The following is a 13,454-nucleotide window of genomic DNA, read 5'->3' as shown; positions in this document are numbered from 1 at the left end:
CCAAACACCGTGCTGTGCCCATGGCAGGAGGGGTGGCACGGCTCATGGCAGCTCCTCCTGGGAAAGCGGATATGGGGACGTGCTCTGGGGAAGGATGTGGCACCGTTGAGCAAATCCAGAGTGGGGAAATGAGGGGCTGCCAGTGGTAGGGCTGACAGCAAGGGCCAGGACGGCGTCAGGGCTGCGGCCGTGCCACCCCTCCTGCCATGGGCACAGGCACAGGCACCAATACTGCCACCAGCTATCCAGGGCTGGCCCTGCCACCCCTCACCAGTCCCTTGCAGGGTGCAAACAGGACTGGGAACACACTGGTCCCCATGAACATCCTTGTCCACACAGGTCACCTGCAGGAGGCAGGTGGGTGCCCTGGTGCCTGGCCCAGGTGGGCGGCTGGACGTGGCAGGACACAACCATACTGGGACCTGTGGGGCTGACCCTGCTGTTTTGAGATGGTTGTTTTGGGCTTGGCTCTTGTGTATTGGTTTGTGGTCAGTTTAAACCAGTTCACAGGTTTTATAAGGTGTGGGATGAGTGGGATCCTGTGAGTGCCGGAGGGGAGCCCACGCCTGTGGCTGCCGGTGCCGGTGGCCATGAGAGCCCACGTGTCCGGGGCGGGTGGCACGGCTCTCCGGGCAGCAGACAACTGCTCACAGCCCAGACCAGAGAGCAGCAACCCTGGAGCTCCCTCACAGGCTTTCGGCTGCAGCATCTTCCCCTCCAGCACGGCCACAACGGCCAGGAGAGCTGGTGCCGCCCTGCAGTGGGAGGAGAGGGGGGACGTCACCTGCCCGCCGCTCTTCATCCAGCTCAACCAGCTCCTCAGCAGCCCGGCGGGGCTGGAGTGGAGGGAGATGGCCAGGTAGGCACACCTGAGAGACAAGCTGCTGGGCCACGCTTTGGGAGCCCAGCCTTCCAGCTCAGCATATCCCGAGGCTGGCGGTTCCTCAGCCTCAGCCCCAAGGCAGGGCTCTGCCCCTCAGTACCCGCGCTGGGCTGACTTAATCTCATGGGAGAGGGCAGGATGTCAGGCAGGCCAGGCACAGCGCCCTTCCTCCTGCTCCTCTCTGTCGCCTCTCCAAGGCTCCAGCGGCTGCGCCGGGGCTGGGATGTCCCCGTGCCCCATAGCACCCCTCCACCACCCGGCAGGGGCACGGGGACATGGGCCACAGGGGTCTGGGGACAGCAGTGGGTCTCCGCTCGGGGTCGGGGGGTCTGTGGGGACCAAAGCCGCCGGGCTGTGGCTCTCCCCGGCACCCAGCCCCGTTATCCCCGCACGGCTGCCCCTCGGCAGGAGCCTGCGGTGCCGGGGCACGCTCTGCCCGTGCAGCACGACGAGCTGCGCGCCCACCCACGGGGACAAAGGGAAGCTCTGTCTGTGCCCGGCGTTAAAATATTTGGCATGGCCCGAGCGTGGAAACAGCTCAAGACGCTTCTGTTTTGACTCCAGCAAGCGCTGCTAATGGCAGGGCCACCCCCAGCCCCAGCACAGCTGGGGGAATGGATGGGCTGGGAGCAGCCCTGCGGAAAATGTCTGGGGGTGCTGGTGGGTGACAGATGGGACATCAGCCGGCACTGTGTGCTCAGAGCCCAGAAAGCCGAGTGTATCCTGGGCTGCACCACGGGCAGCACGGTGAGGAGGGGGTGCTCCCTCTGTTCTGCTTTGTGTGACACCCCCCTGGGGCACCACATCCAGCTCCTGTTGAAGTGCATCCAAAGGAAACCATGGAAATGATTCGAAGGCTGGAACAGCTCTGTTGGGGCAGCTCTGCTATGGAGACAGGATGAGAGAGGTGGGGTGTTGTTTAGCCTGGAGAAGACAAGGCTCAGGGGAGACCTTAGAGCCCCTTCCAGTGCCTAAAGGGGCTCTAAGAGAGATAGAGAGGGACTTTGGACAAGGGCCTGGAGGGACAGCACAAGCAGGAATGGCTTCCCACTGCCAGAGATCAGCATTATGTGGGATATTGGGAAGAAATTCTTCCCTGTGAGGGTGGTGAGGCCCTGGCACAGGGTGCCCAGAGAAGCTGTGGCTGCCCCATCTCTGGAAGTGTTTGAGGCCAGGTTGGATGGGACTTGGAGCAACGTGGGATAGTGGAAGGTGTCCCTGCCCATGGTGGAGGGGTTGGAATGAGATGAGCTTTAAGGTCCCTTCCAACCTGAACCATCCTGATGTCTCATCACAGCTGGAATTCCCCTTATCAGATCTTAGCGAGGTGTGGGTCTGCAGGAATAGGGGCGTGACCACTTTGTCTGCCCAGCTACCCCTATGCTGTGAACCAGCTGCAGGCCCCTCTGAGCCACCCAAACTCCTCCCTGCCTGTGCCAACCTCATGCAAATCTCAAAGATGGACCCAGGCTCCAGCTCCCACTGCTTGGCATGGGGCGCAGCACCTACCCTTCTGCTTGCTGACCCCCCACATCTCCCTGGGCAGGTGGATAAAGTTCGAGGAGAAGGTGGAGGATGGTGGGGAGCGCTGGAGCACACCCCATGTCCCAGCTCTCTCCCTGCACAGCCTGCTCCAGCTGAGGACATGCCTGCAGAAGGGGACGATGCTCCTGGACCTGGATGCCACCAGTTTCAAGGAAATAATTGGTACATGGGTAATGCAAAGGTCATCTCCTGGGATGGGCTGGTCACCAGAGAGGGACAGGCCACCAGGAGATGCCTGTAGAACAGCACTGGTACCTGGGGGGCTTGTCTGCTACTCCAGCTAAGGGGGTTTTCCCCTGGGTAGCTCCCCAATGGGCAGTGAACCAGGGGGACTCAGAGCTGTCCCTGTCCTTGATGCAGACAAAGCACTTTGTGGGCAGCCCGAGGAAGCAGAGCTGCAGCCTGCACTGAGGGAGCGCCTGGCAGCCCTCCTGCTCCTCCAGCCACAGCACCAGCCTACAAAATCCCTGCTGCAGCTCCTTGCCGAGCTTGGTCTCTCTCCCTGCCGAGGTAGGAAAGCCGGCTGTCCCACCAGGCATCCTCCCACTGCCTCCAGCCCGGGGCAGTACCCATGCTGGCCGTTTGCTTGCACATGGACTTTGCTGCTTCCTCTCTTTCTTTGCAGGGAAAGCCAAAGGCAGGTCTGAGCCCAGAACCCAAATCTCCAAAACGCCTCTTAAGGAGCAGGTACGGCAGCATGGAGCTGGGCTGGGAGCAGCTACTGCATCCTGAATGCCCAGCCACAGCATCCTGAGTACCCAGCTGCTGCATCCTTTTCCTCTCAGCTGAGAAACAGATTTAAGAAGAAGGTCCTGCCGGGGGCCGAAGCAGCCCACGTTGCTGTGGGGGAAGTTGAATTCCTGGAAAAGCCCTTTGCTGCCTTCATTCGCCTCAGATGTGCGGTGTCCCTCGGCTCACTGGCCGAGGTTTCTCTTCCAAGCAGGTAACAGAGCACAGCCGGGGGCCCTGTGCCCTCCCCCATCCCTGTCTCTCCATTTCCTCCCACACCAGACAAGGCTTTGCCTGTCCAAATCAAAGGGAATGGCACCCAGCGCCACATGCATTCCCAGAATCCTGTCTCACTGCTTCCCCTCCTGCTTTTCCCAGCTTCTTAGGAGCACTCCAGAACGGACTGAGTGTGGAGCATCTGTTGGGCAGCCTGGAAGGGACATCCCCTGTGTCATTCCCACTGGGCTCTGCATTCCCTGTCCTTAGTTGGCTCTGGATGCTCTCCGCTTACTGCCGGGAGCATGGGGGCTGGCGGCGGGGCGGGATGCAGGTTTTTAGAAGCCTCTTGCCCTCCCGCTGTTCTCCTGACGGGTGGGACGGCGTGGGGGGAGAGGAGCAGGGCAGGAGGTGCCCATGGTTTCCCCGGGGCTGAGGAATGCATCGTCTGAAGCCGCGAGGGGAAATGGGCAGTGTGCCTTCAGCCGGGGACTTGCTCAGGCAGCGCGCAGAGGAAGCAGCCCGGGATCAGGAGGGACATTGCCACCTCCTGGTCAGTCTGCCCAGAGCAGCCGTCCTCCAGGAGCGGCGAGGAGCAGGACACACATCCACCTACCTGCTGCTCTCTCCTCCGCGGGAGTGGGGTGGCAAGTCCCCGTGAATGCCCCTGGGTCTCGAGGGTTTCATGATAACCCCTTGTCCCGTATTTTCCTCCCCCAAACCAGAGGGGGAGGGAGACTTTGTCCCTGCCCATCCCTTTGCCCAGGGTGCCATCCCCTTTGCTGGCCATGCCAGTCTGTTCCACAGGTGCAGCCACCACCTCAGGGTTGTTTCTCATCCAGATCCATCTCTGGCGTCTTAAGGTTTTCCCATCGCCTTGCTGCAGATGCCCGGGTGAAAGCAATCCCATGTGGCAACTTGTGCCTTTGGAGCAGGCTCCAGATGCCTCCAGCATCAGGGGGTTCTGTCAAGTCCCACTTGCACTGCCAGAGGAGTTTCCCTGCCCCCTCTCTGGGGGTTTGCTCAGGCCATGGTCACTGGAACTCTTGACAACCTCAGGCTTTCAGGACTGTAACCATTTCTGCCAATTTTGGAAAGGCGTGGAGGACTCAGTTAAACATTTGTCTGGACTGTCCCTCTGGAGATTTTGCACCATCCTCTGAAGTGTGGGATTTTCACCATATTTTATCAAGGGCTCTGAGCTCTCTTTCCAGTCTCCTCCCATGTCCCCTGGGTCCTGTCAAACCTGCTGCCTGTGCTGCTGGCAAGCTCTCCTTCCCTAACACTCCAGCATCCTGCCTGCAAGCAACATTCCCAGGAAAATGATGCCACAGACACCCCCAGATGAGGATTTCTCCTCCTCTGTCCCAAAGACCTGTTCCCCCACACCTCCCAGTCTGGATTTCTGCAGACCCTTGTGATCCAGCCAGGGTCCTGGTGTCCCATGGTCTCTGTGAGGTTTCCATGCAGTGGCAGCAGACACTGCAGACGTGTCCCGTCTTCTGCCCCTGACCGCACTTTCAGGGTGACACAAGCCCCCCAGGCTTGTCTAGCCACCATCCCCAGCATTCCCACATCCCTATGGTTCCCCCACCCAGAGAAGCATCCCCTGGGGAGGAGAGGGCTGCTCTGGAGATGTGCTGTCTTGCCACAGGTTCCTCTTCATCCTGCTGGGCCCCCCCAAAGTGAAAGCCTACCACGAGGTTGGCAGGGCCATGGCCACACTGCTGACAGATGAGGTGAGCCTGGTGCAGCAACCATGGATGGGATGGGCCTGGAATGGGGACACCAGGACTCCTCTCCTCTGCAGGCTGCAGTGGAGAGCAGAGGATGGGGCGAGCTGGTGGCCTCCCTTGCCCGGGATAAGAAAACAAAAGCTTGGGTGGGTTTGCAGGATGTAGGGCACCTGTTGCCCTGAAGTGGATGGGTTTGTTTCCTGGTGATGGCTGCAGGCCGGGAGGAAGGTTCCAAGTGGATTAACGCAGGGACATGGTGGCTAAACCACGGCATCTCCCCACAGCTCTTCCAAAGGGTTGCCCGGCAGGCTCAGCACCGAGAGGACCTCATCGCAGGGATAGCGGCGTTCCTGGATGAGCTGATTGTGCTTCCTCCTGGGAAATGGGACCTTAGCACCCGAATTCCTCCACCAAGCCATCTGCCATCTCCACGCAGGAGGTGGGCTGGAGGGAGGGTATCCCAACCCCTGCCAGCCCCTCTGCAGGGTCCTGCAGGGATACCTCTGCCTGTAACATTGGAACTTCCATCTCGGTGGGGATGAAGCTGCCCAGGAGCAGGGGTGTCCTCCCAGCCAAGCCCCTCCACACGTCCCTGCTTTGGTCCCTGCTGCTGTTAGTCCTGCTGTCCCTGTTAGTCCTGCTGGCAGTGGATGGCAAATCCCCACCATGTGTCCTCCAAAGGGAGCTGATGGAAACACTGGGATTCAGCACTTGGATGTGAAACTCATCCTCTGAGCAGGACACCCTGGGCTCTGCCCAGCTCCTCCACTAAAACTAGTCCTGCAAGGGCTGGCTCCAGGGCTTGCCAGAGGGAATCACGGTTGGGTTGGAAGAGACATTTGATGATCATCATCTGCCATCTCTCCTCCTCTTCCTGATCATTCTTCTCTCCATTATCAGGGGATACACATGCCCTGTTTGCATCCCTGTCCTCTCTCCATTCTCCCTTTCCCTTCCTAGTGCCCCCTAAATGTGCCTGGGTCCTGAGGGTCCCAACCTGAAGCTTGTTGTCTCAGGCTCTGCTCTGCCACAGGACCGCTGTGGACCCACTGGACCAGCAGCCACATGGTAATGGGGACATGACAGCAGCTGGGGACAGAGCCAGTGCAGGGCACCCACACTCCGGGGAGGAGTTGGAGAGGACAGGCAGGTCAGTGTCTGGAAGGGCAGTGGGAGGTGCAGCAGGGTGCTGGACTTGGGGCAGGTCACTGGTTCTCATGGAGCAACTGTGTCCAAGCCCCTCTGAGCTGCTGTATCCAGGGGAAGGGATTATCCCTTGCCGTGCATCTCTCCGGGCTGTTTGCTCTGAGATCTCCCTCCTCCGCCCCAGGCTTTTTGGGGGGCTGCTGCGAGACATCCAGAGGAAGGCACCATGGTACGGCAGTGACTTCTCCGATGCCCTGCACCCTCAGTGCCTCTCAGCAGTGCTCTACATCTACCTGGCGACAGTCACCAACGCCATCACCTTCGGGGGCATGCTGGGGGACGCAACCGCCAACATGCAGGTCAGTGCAGCTGTAGGGTGCCTGGTACCAACCCTACTCAGCCCAGTCCAGAGGGACCCTGGTTGCCCACATCCTGCCAGCATCCCCAGGACATCCTGAGCATCGCCTCAATTCTGCCTCCTTCCCCCGTGGTCCCCAGCACTGACCCTGTATTCTTCTGTGCTGCTGTGGGGGAGAGGCCCACAGGCCTCCTCCCTGCCATGTGCCTGGCACCTGGCACCCATTCCCTGCATTTCAGGGGGTGCTGGAGAGCTTCCTGGGCACGGCCTTTGCTGGCTTCATCTTCTGCCTCTTTTCGGGCCAGCCCCTGACCATCCTGAGCAGCACCGGCCCCGTGCTCGTCTTTGAGCGCCTCCTCTTCTCCTTCAGCCAGTGAGTTCGCTGTCAGGGACAGATCCTCAGCCCACTGTCACAGGCCACCATCACTCCAGGCAGGTGTCATTGGCGAGGCTTTGAGTCACCCTTTCCCCCAGGGACCACAGCCTGGACTACCTGGAGTTCCGCCTCTGGATTGGGCTCTGGGTGGCCTTTTTTGGTGTGGTGCTGGTGGCCACCGAGGCCAGTCACCTGGTGCGGTACTTCACCCGCTTTACCGAGGAAGGCTTCTGTGCACTCATCAGCCTGATATTCATCTATGACTCCCTGAAGAAGATGCTGAGCCTGGCAGATGCCTTCCCCATCAACTGGCAGTACCGGCTGGACAACGTCACCTCCTACAGCTGCACCTGCAACTTGTCCAGCCCCGGTGAGCCCAAGCAGCTGTGGGCGGGTTGCTGCTGCCCCAGGATCCCGTTGGGAACCTCCCGCCTCTTTGGATGGGGGAAGGCACTGGAGGATGAGGCTGCCTAATCCCATCCTCACCTGCCTGACCACACGGCACCATCCTCCACTTCCCTCCATACAGTCTGTCCATCTATTCCTGCCTCCCAGAACTGCCCAGGAACCAGGCAGGGCAGTACAGGGAGCAAGGAGAGCCTTGGCCCATCTCCTACGCCTCCAGGATGGGGGATGCCAGAGGCTGGCTGGAAGGGGGCACCTGGATGGGTTTGCTCTGCCATTTCTCACCCAGTCTGTAAATCAGGGGGTCTTTTCTGGAGCTTAAAGACACGACCCTGGAAATGACATGACCCACACTGACCCCAACGGGACCTACACCATGTGCCAAACATTAGTGCTGACCAGCCTGGGGTCAATGGTGCCTCTGAGTGTCTGGTACTTTAGCCAAACCCTTCACAGGGATATCCCCCCTTGGTGCTCCCTGGGCATCAGCCAGAGCCGGGGCCTCAGAGGTCCCATGGGGCCCCATCCAGCACCCTGAGCCCTCAGGAAGAGCTTGGGGACCCAGCCTGATGGCAGCATCATCCCAGTTATCCTGATGAAACCAGCACCAATCTGACCCCCTGTCGCTTTGCAGGTCACAGCCCTGCAGGGAATGACACATCGCTGCCCTCACCCCTGGCCACCCGGCAGGTACAGCCCCTGCTCCCAGGCAGGCGGGTGAGGCACTGGGGTGGGCCCAAGGTGTCCATGTGTGACCCTTCCTCACTGCCTACATTGTCCCTGCAGCCTCCTGCCACCCCAGAAGGGCTGAGCAGGACCCAGTGCCTGGGTCGAGGTGGGCACCTCTTGGGTACCAGCTGCCATTACGTGCCTGATGTCACCCTCATCTCCTTTCTGCTCTTTGGGGGCACCTTCCTCTTCTGCACCGCACTCAAGCGCTTCAGGAGCAGCCGCTACTTCCCTGTGGGGGTGAGCATCTTTCAGCCACCCCAGTGACGTGGCCACCTATCCCACTGGTGTGGGGATGGCTCTGGGTGCTGCATCCCAAGGCTGCTGCTGGAGCAGCCCCCACCCAAGCCAGCCTGGGCTAAACCCTCTCCATCTCCATCTGCAGGTGCGGAAGCTGGTGAGCGACTTCGCTGTCATCCTGGCCATCCTCGCCTCCTGCGCTGTCGATGCTGTCCTGGGCCTGGAGACCCCCAAACTTCTTGTCCCCAGCGAGCTGAAGGTGCCAGCAGGGTGGGCACAGCACTGTCAGGGTTTGGGTCTGTGCCCACCGCAGTAGCCCCTGAAGTCACCATCCTTCTCATCACTGGCTCCAGCCCTTCGGGGTGCAGGCTGCACCCCAGCAAATGAGAAAGGCTTGAACACAGCTGATCCCATGCACTGTAAATAACCTGGCTCAGTCCTGGACTATACAGATCACACTGGAGCAAGAGCCACAAGCTCAGCTCCGGGCTTGGGCTTCTCGCCCTGGGTGTGGAGCTGGGCTGGCAGCGCCCCAGAACAGCTGGCGCTCAGCACCACCTCCTCGGGCTCACTGTCATCGCTGCCCAATGCCACCTCTTCCACCTGCTGTCACGGGCAAATGCCCAGCTCCTGGCTTGGGGTGTCCAAGAGCAACACCCTGCCCTGCCACAGCCAGGGTGTCCTTGTGGAGGGCTGGTGGGGCACTCTGCCCAGCTGCATCCCCAGGATGAGTGAGGATGCTCTTCCACTCCCGAGGTGGGGCATCCCGGGGTGCCTGTAGGGCTCCAGCCTGGGCACCTGGGGCTGGTCCCATCACCCAGCTGCACTGCACACCCCACAAATGGGTGGCAGCTGCCATGACCCTCCTGCTCTCCACAGCCCACAAACCCAGCACGGGGCTGGATTGTTTTCCCCTTCGGAGCCAACCCATGGTGGGTCTGCCTGGTGTCCACGGTGCCTGCTGTCCTCGTCACCATCCTCATTTTCATGGACCAGCAGATCACAGCTGTCATTCTCAACCGCAGGGAGTACAAGCTGCAGGTGAGCAGGGGACAGGGAACAGGCAGCACCAGCCAATGCAGAGGACCCAGGTCCTGGCTGGGCCCCACAGAAGCAGCCAGGAGAGAGCAGAACCTCAAATTGGCCAGGAAAGTGGGAAGATGCCCCCAGCCCTGCTGCCTTCTCCCCTGCAGAAAGGAGCAGGCTTCCACCTGGACCTCCTCTGTGTCTCCCTCCTGATGGTCGTCACCTCTGTCACCGGCCTCCCCTGGTATGTCTCAGCCACCGTCATCTCCCTGGCACACATGGAGAGCCTGAGGAAGGAGAGTGAAACCTCAGCCCCTGGCGAGCACCCTGAGTTCCTGGGCATCAGGTAAACAACAAGCCTGGGCCCCACTCTGGGGAACCCCTTGCCCATGGCTGTGGAGCCAGGGGACAGGGACATGCCCACGCTGTCCATCAGACCTGGCTTTGGGGATCTCCCCAGAGCTGACCCCTTTCCCTGTGGCCATCAAAACTGCAAAGTGCAGAGACCCTGGGGGCCAGCAGGGTAGGCAGGGGGGTGGGCTCCCAAGGGACCCCGGGCACCTGTGCCACCTGTGCTGCCACCCACAGGGAGCAGAGGCTGACAGGCCTAGCTGTCTTCATCCTGATGGGAGTCTCTGTCTTCATGGCCCCCGTGCTCAAGGTAGGAAGCCTGGCTGGGTTGGCCTCTTTTCCAAGGCGCGGGGTGGCCGTATCCTGCAAGGCTGGAGGTTCCTCACCCTGACCCGTCGAACCAGCACAGGAAGCCTGTCTGGCAGGCAGGGAGCTGTGCACTGTGTGGGTAGGGACTGGGTCAAGGGTTTGTCTCCAGTGCCACTGGAGGGCTGGCACACAAGGCACTGTGGCCCCATGTCACCTGTCTGTCCTCCCCATGTGTATCGGGGTCTGTGCTCTCCAAACACACCCCACCACTACCTCTCCACACTGCCACATGGATGACCTGGCTGCTGTTGGCTTTCACTGCTGCCACTGCCGTGCTAGGAAAAGCCCCTCCAGTGGCCCTGGATTACCTGTGGGCAGACAGGAGGTCTCTTTTTCTCGACCTCTTTCCTCACCTCTGAGGCTGGTCTTGTACAGCCTTTGATATGGGACCCTCCCAGCAGTCTCACCTCCAAACTGGATTTGATGGAAGAACTGTTAGATGGGTCAGGAATTGCTTGGATGGTCATGTCCAGAGATTTACAGTCAGTCGCCCAATTCCAAACAGAAATTAGTAACAAGTGGTGTCTTCCAAGTGTTCCTACTGGACAAATACTATTTAATATCTTCATCAAAGGCATAGATAGCAGGATGGGCCACATTTGCAGATGGCACCAAGCTGAGGTGCAGTGACACACCTGGGGGATGAGATGCCATCCAAAGGGACCATGAAGGAGGACATGGGCTCATGTGAACCTCAAGTGGTTCAATAAGGCCAGGCTGGGCTGTTGGGAACAAAGGACGCAAAGGCTGTGGACACACCTGCAGGCTCTTACAGGAGAGGACACTTAGCAGGCATGGACCCCCAGGGAACAGCCCTGCTGATCCCCCATCCCACTGTCTTGCAGCACATCCCGATGCCGGTGCTTTATGGGGTGTTCCTGCACATGGGGGTGACGGCGCTGAACAGCATCCAGGTGAGGGAGGGCTGCACTGGGAGGGGGTGCTGGTGGGGGCTGGTTTGGGTTTGCTCAGCAACAGCTGCCACTGCACAGCAGAGCCTGGATTTTAGCTCTGTGTGGTGTACAGCATGGAGCTGTCTGCCACCAGGACAAGGGGGGAGAGAGGGACCTTTCTAGAGCAAAGGAAAGGGAAAAGCAGGGGTCTGGGATGCTGAGAAGCAGGAGAAACTCGTGCACTGATGGCTCAGGTGGTTTGGGAAAAGTGGGACCAGTGGATAATACAGACTTGCTCTCAAAGCCACAGGGATTTCCTCACCTGGGAGCTGCAGGCAGAGCTGGGACATGACAATCATTTGGTTCCAGTACTGCTGCTCATGTGCCAGTTCTGTTCTCCTCCCAAGAAACCAACTGAGGGGGAAAAAATCCCCATTCCAGAATTATCTACACCACTTTTTACTCTAAATAGTACAGTCTCCTTGCAATTACCCTGCTCTGGATGACAGGCTGGGAACCTCCCACCCTCTCTCTGCTTGGGAAACCTGGAGTTGTGCTCTGGATGAGGCTGCAGCAGTTTCCTGTGAAGTGAGGGGGATCAAGGGGTGTTATCTCTCAATTAACCCTATAAGGGCAGCTAGAGTTCTTTCTAGAGGTCTGCCTGGAAAGCGCTCCCCTGGCCTGGGGGGACGGTGGTACCAGGACCCCTGGTCTTGCAGACAAACGCTCAGGCATCAGCTGGGGGTCGGCACAGACAGCAGGAGGGCTGAACTGCAGAAATGATGGTGAAACCCCATCCTGCTGGCCCTGGTCCCAACAGGAAGGCGGGTGAGAGTTGCCCAGTAGCTGGACAGGTGTGACCCACCTGCCATCCTCTCGCTGCAGCTCATGGACCGTGTCCGGCTGCTCCTGATGCCAGCCAAGCACCAGCCAGACCTTGCCTACCTCCGCCATGTGCCCCTGCGCCGGGTGCATCTTTTCACCGTCATCCAGCTGCTCTGCCTGGCCCTGCTCTGGGTTCTCAAGTCCACCATGGCCGCTATTATTTTCCCAGTGATGGTATGGCACCCCTTGAATCAGCAGCACGGCTTTGGTGCTGGGCTGGGTGCTGCCCACCCTGAGCATCACCGGCATGATCCTTTGGGAGGGGACATGAGCACTGGGGGGGCATGGGGGTGCTCAGACACCCAAGGGCTGGCAGAGGCTCTCTGGGGCCACTGCGGGGCTTTGCCACCAGCCTTCACACCCTGGGCTGGGGCCGTGGGGCTGTCACCAGAGGCTGAGTGTCACTGCTAGGCAAGTATGGTTCCCTGGGACAGAGCCGGAGAGGTGACAGGCCACCATGGCATCTCCTGGGGTGACAGAGGGCTGTGACAGAGAGATGCTGCCTGTCCCCCGGCCCCAGCGATGCTGACCCGTGCCTGGCCCCGGCCGCAGCTGCTGGCGCTGGTGGGGATCCGGAAGGGGCTGGAGCGCATCTTCTCCGCGCACGACCTGAGCTGGCTGGACGGGCCCCTGCCCGGGCCGGGGGCGGCGGGGACACACCCCCGGGAGCGGCCGGAGCAGGGGAGCAGAGCCGAGGAGGTCGGTGGTGTCCTGGGAGCCTCGCTCGGCCGCAGCTGCCCCGGGGGCCGAGCCGCTGGCGGAGCTGGCGCGGGAGCGCCCGGGGTGGGCGCGGAGCCAGCCCCGAAACCTCTACTCCCCCCACAGTGCGAGCCGATGCACCGCCCGGGACCTCAGATCAACCTCTCCGTGAACTAGGCCGGGGCGGGGGCCGGGGCTGTGCGGGGCCATCGCCCCGGGCCGGGGGTCGCAGGGCCCGAGACCCCCGCGGGACCCGAAAGCCCCCGGCCCGCTGGGCCACGTGGCCGCGCGGTGACGTCGCAGTGGGCGTGGCCGACGGAGCACAGAGCCTGGGCGCCCAGCCTATGGCGGCCTGCACCCGGGAGGGGGCGTGGCCAGGGGAAGGCGTGCCCTTCGCTTTGATTGGCAGCTCCACGACCCAATCACCGCTCGGGACAGGCAGGCGTGTGACGGTATCTCGCGCTGACGGAGCCCTTCAGAGGGGTTCGAAGGGGAGGCGGGCCCAGGGCACGCAGAAGCCAATCGGAAGACGCCAGACGCCGTGGGTTTGAGCGATGTGCCTTTGGACCAATCAAAACCGTGATTCCTGGATGCGCTTTGATCGACGGCCAGTTTGCCCTATCGGCGCCCGCAGCTCCGCAAAGGCACATGATTGATGTTCACGGGGACCAATCATATCCCGCAAAGTTGAGGAAGCGAGGTTGTGCGAGCGGGGCGGGGCGGCGCACTCTTACCGCCTCGGCGTGCGCTCTCAGGGCAGCATGCTGGGAGCGCGTGACGCGTCCCTGAGTGGCGGGCGCGGCAGCCAATAGCGCGCCGCCCCCGGCCCAGCGCGCCCAATAGGCGTGCGCGGAGCGGCGGGGGGGGG

At 61.0% G+C, this 13,454-nt stretch overlaps 1 protein-coding gene across 1 annotated transcript; it reads left to right on the top strand.

Annotated features, from left to right (window-relative positions):
- Positions 1–590: 590 nt before the first annotated feature.
- Positions 591–12,763, top strand: SLC4A9 (solute carrier family 4 member 9). The gene is made up of 21 exons (XM_042025326.1): positions 591–859; positions 2,430–2,590; positions 2,789–2,938; positions 3,054–3,115; positions 3,214–3,371; positions 5,028–5,112; positions 5,394–5,548; positions 6,143–6,259; positions 6,440–6,614; positions 6,853–6,986; positions 7,088–7,359; positions 8,029–8,084; positions 8,181–8,363; positions 8,509–8,622; positions 9,243–9,404; positions 9,557–9,735; positions 9,978–10,050; positions 10,955–11,023; positions 11,888–12,061; positions 12,440–12,586; positions 12,713–12,763. The coding sequence occupies exons 1-21, from the start codon at positions 591–593 to the stop codon at positions 12,761–12,763; spliced, it is 2,946 nt and encodes a 981-aa protein (XP_041881260.1).
- The last annotated feature ends 691 nt before the right edge of the window (positions 12,764–13,454 follow it).

The sequence above is a fragment of the Corvus kubaryi genome, unplaced genomic scaffold (assembly GCF_017639235.1).
Source record: "Corvus kubaryi isolate FWS band 111438036 unplaced genomic scaffold, C.kubaryi_AGA036_p1.0 37270, whole genome shotgun sequence".
NCBI classification, from domain to species: domain Eukaryota; kingdom Metazoa; phylum Chordata; class Aves; order Passeriformes; family Corvidae; genus Corvus; species Corvus kubaryi.
Note: the sequence above shows the minus strand (reverse complement) of the source record. Positions and strands in the feature narration are given on the sequence as shown.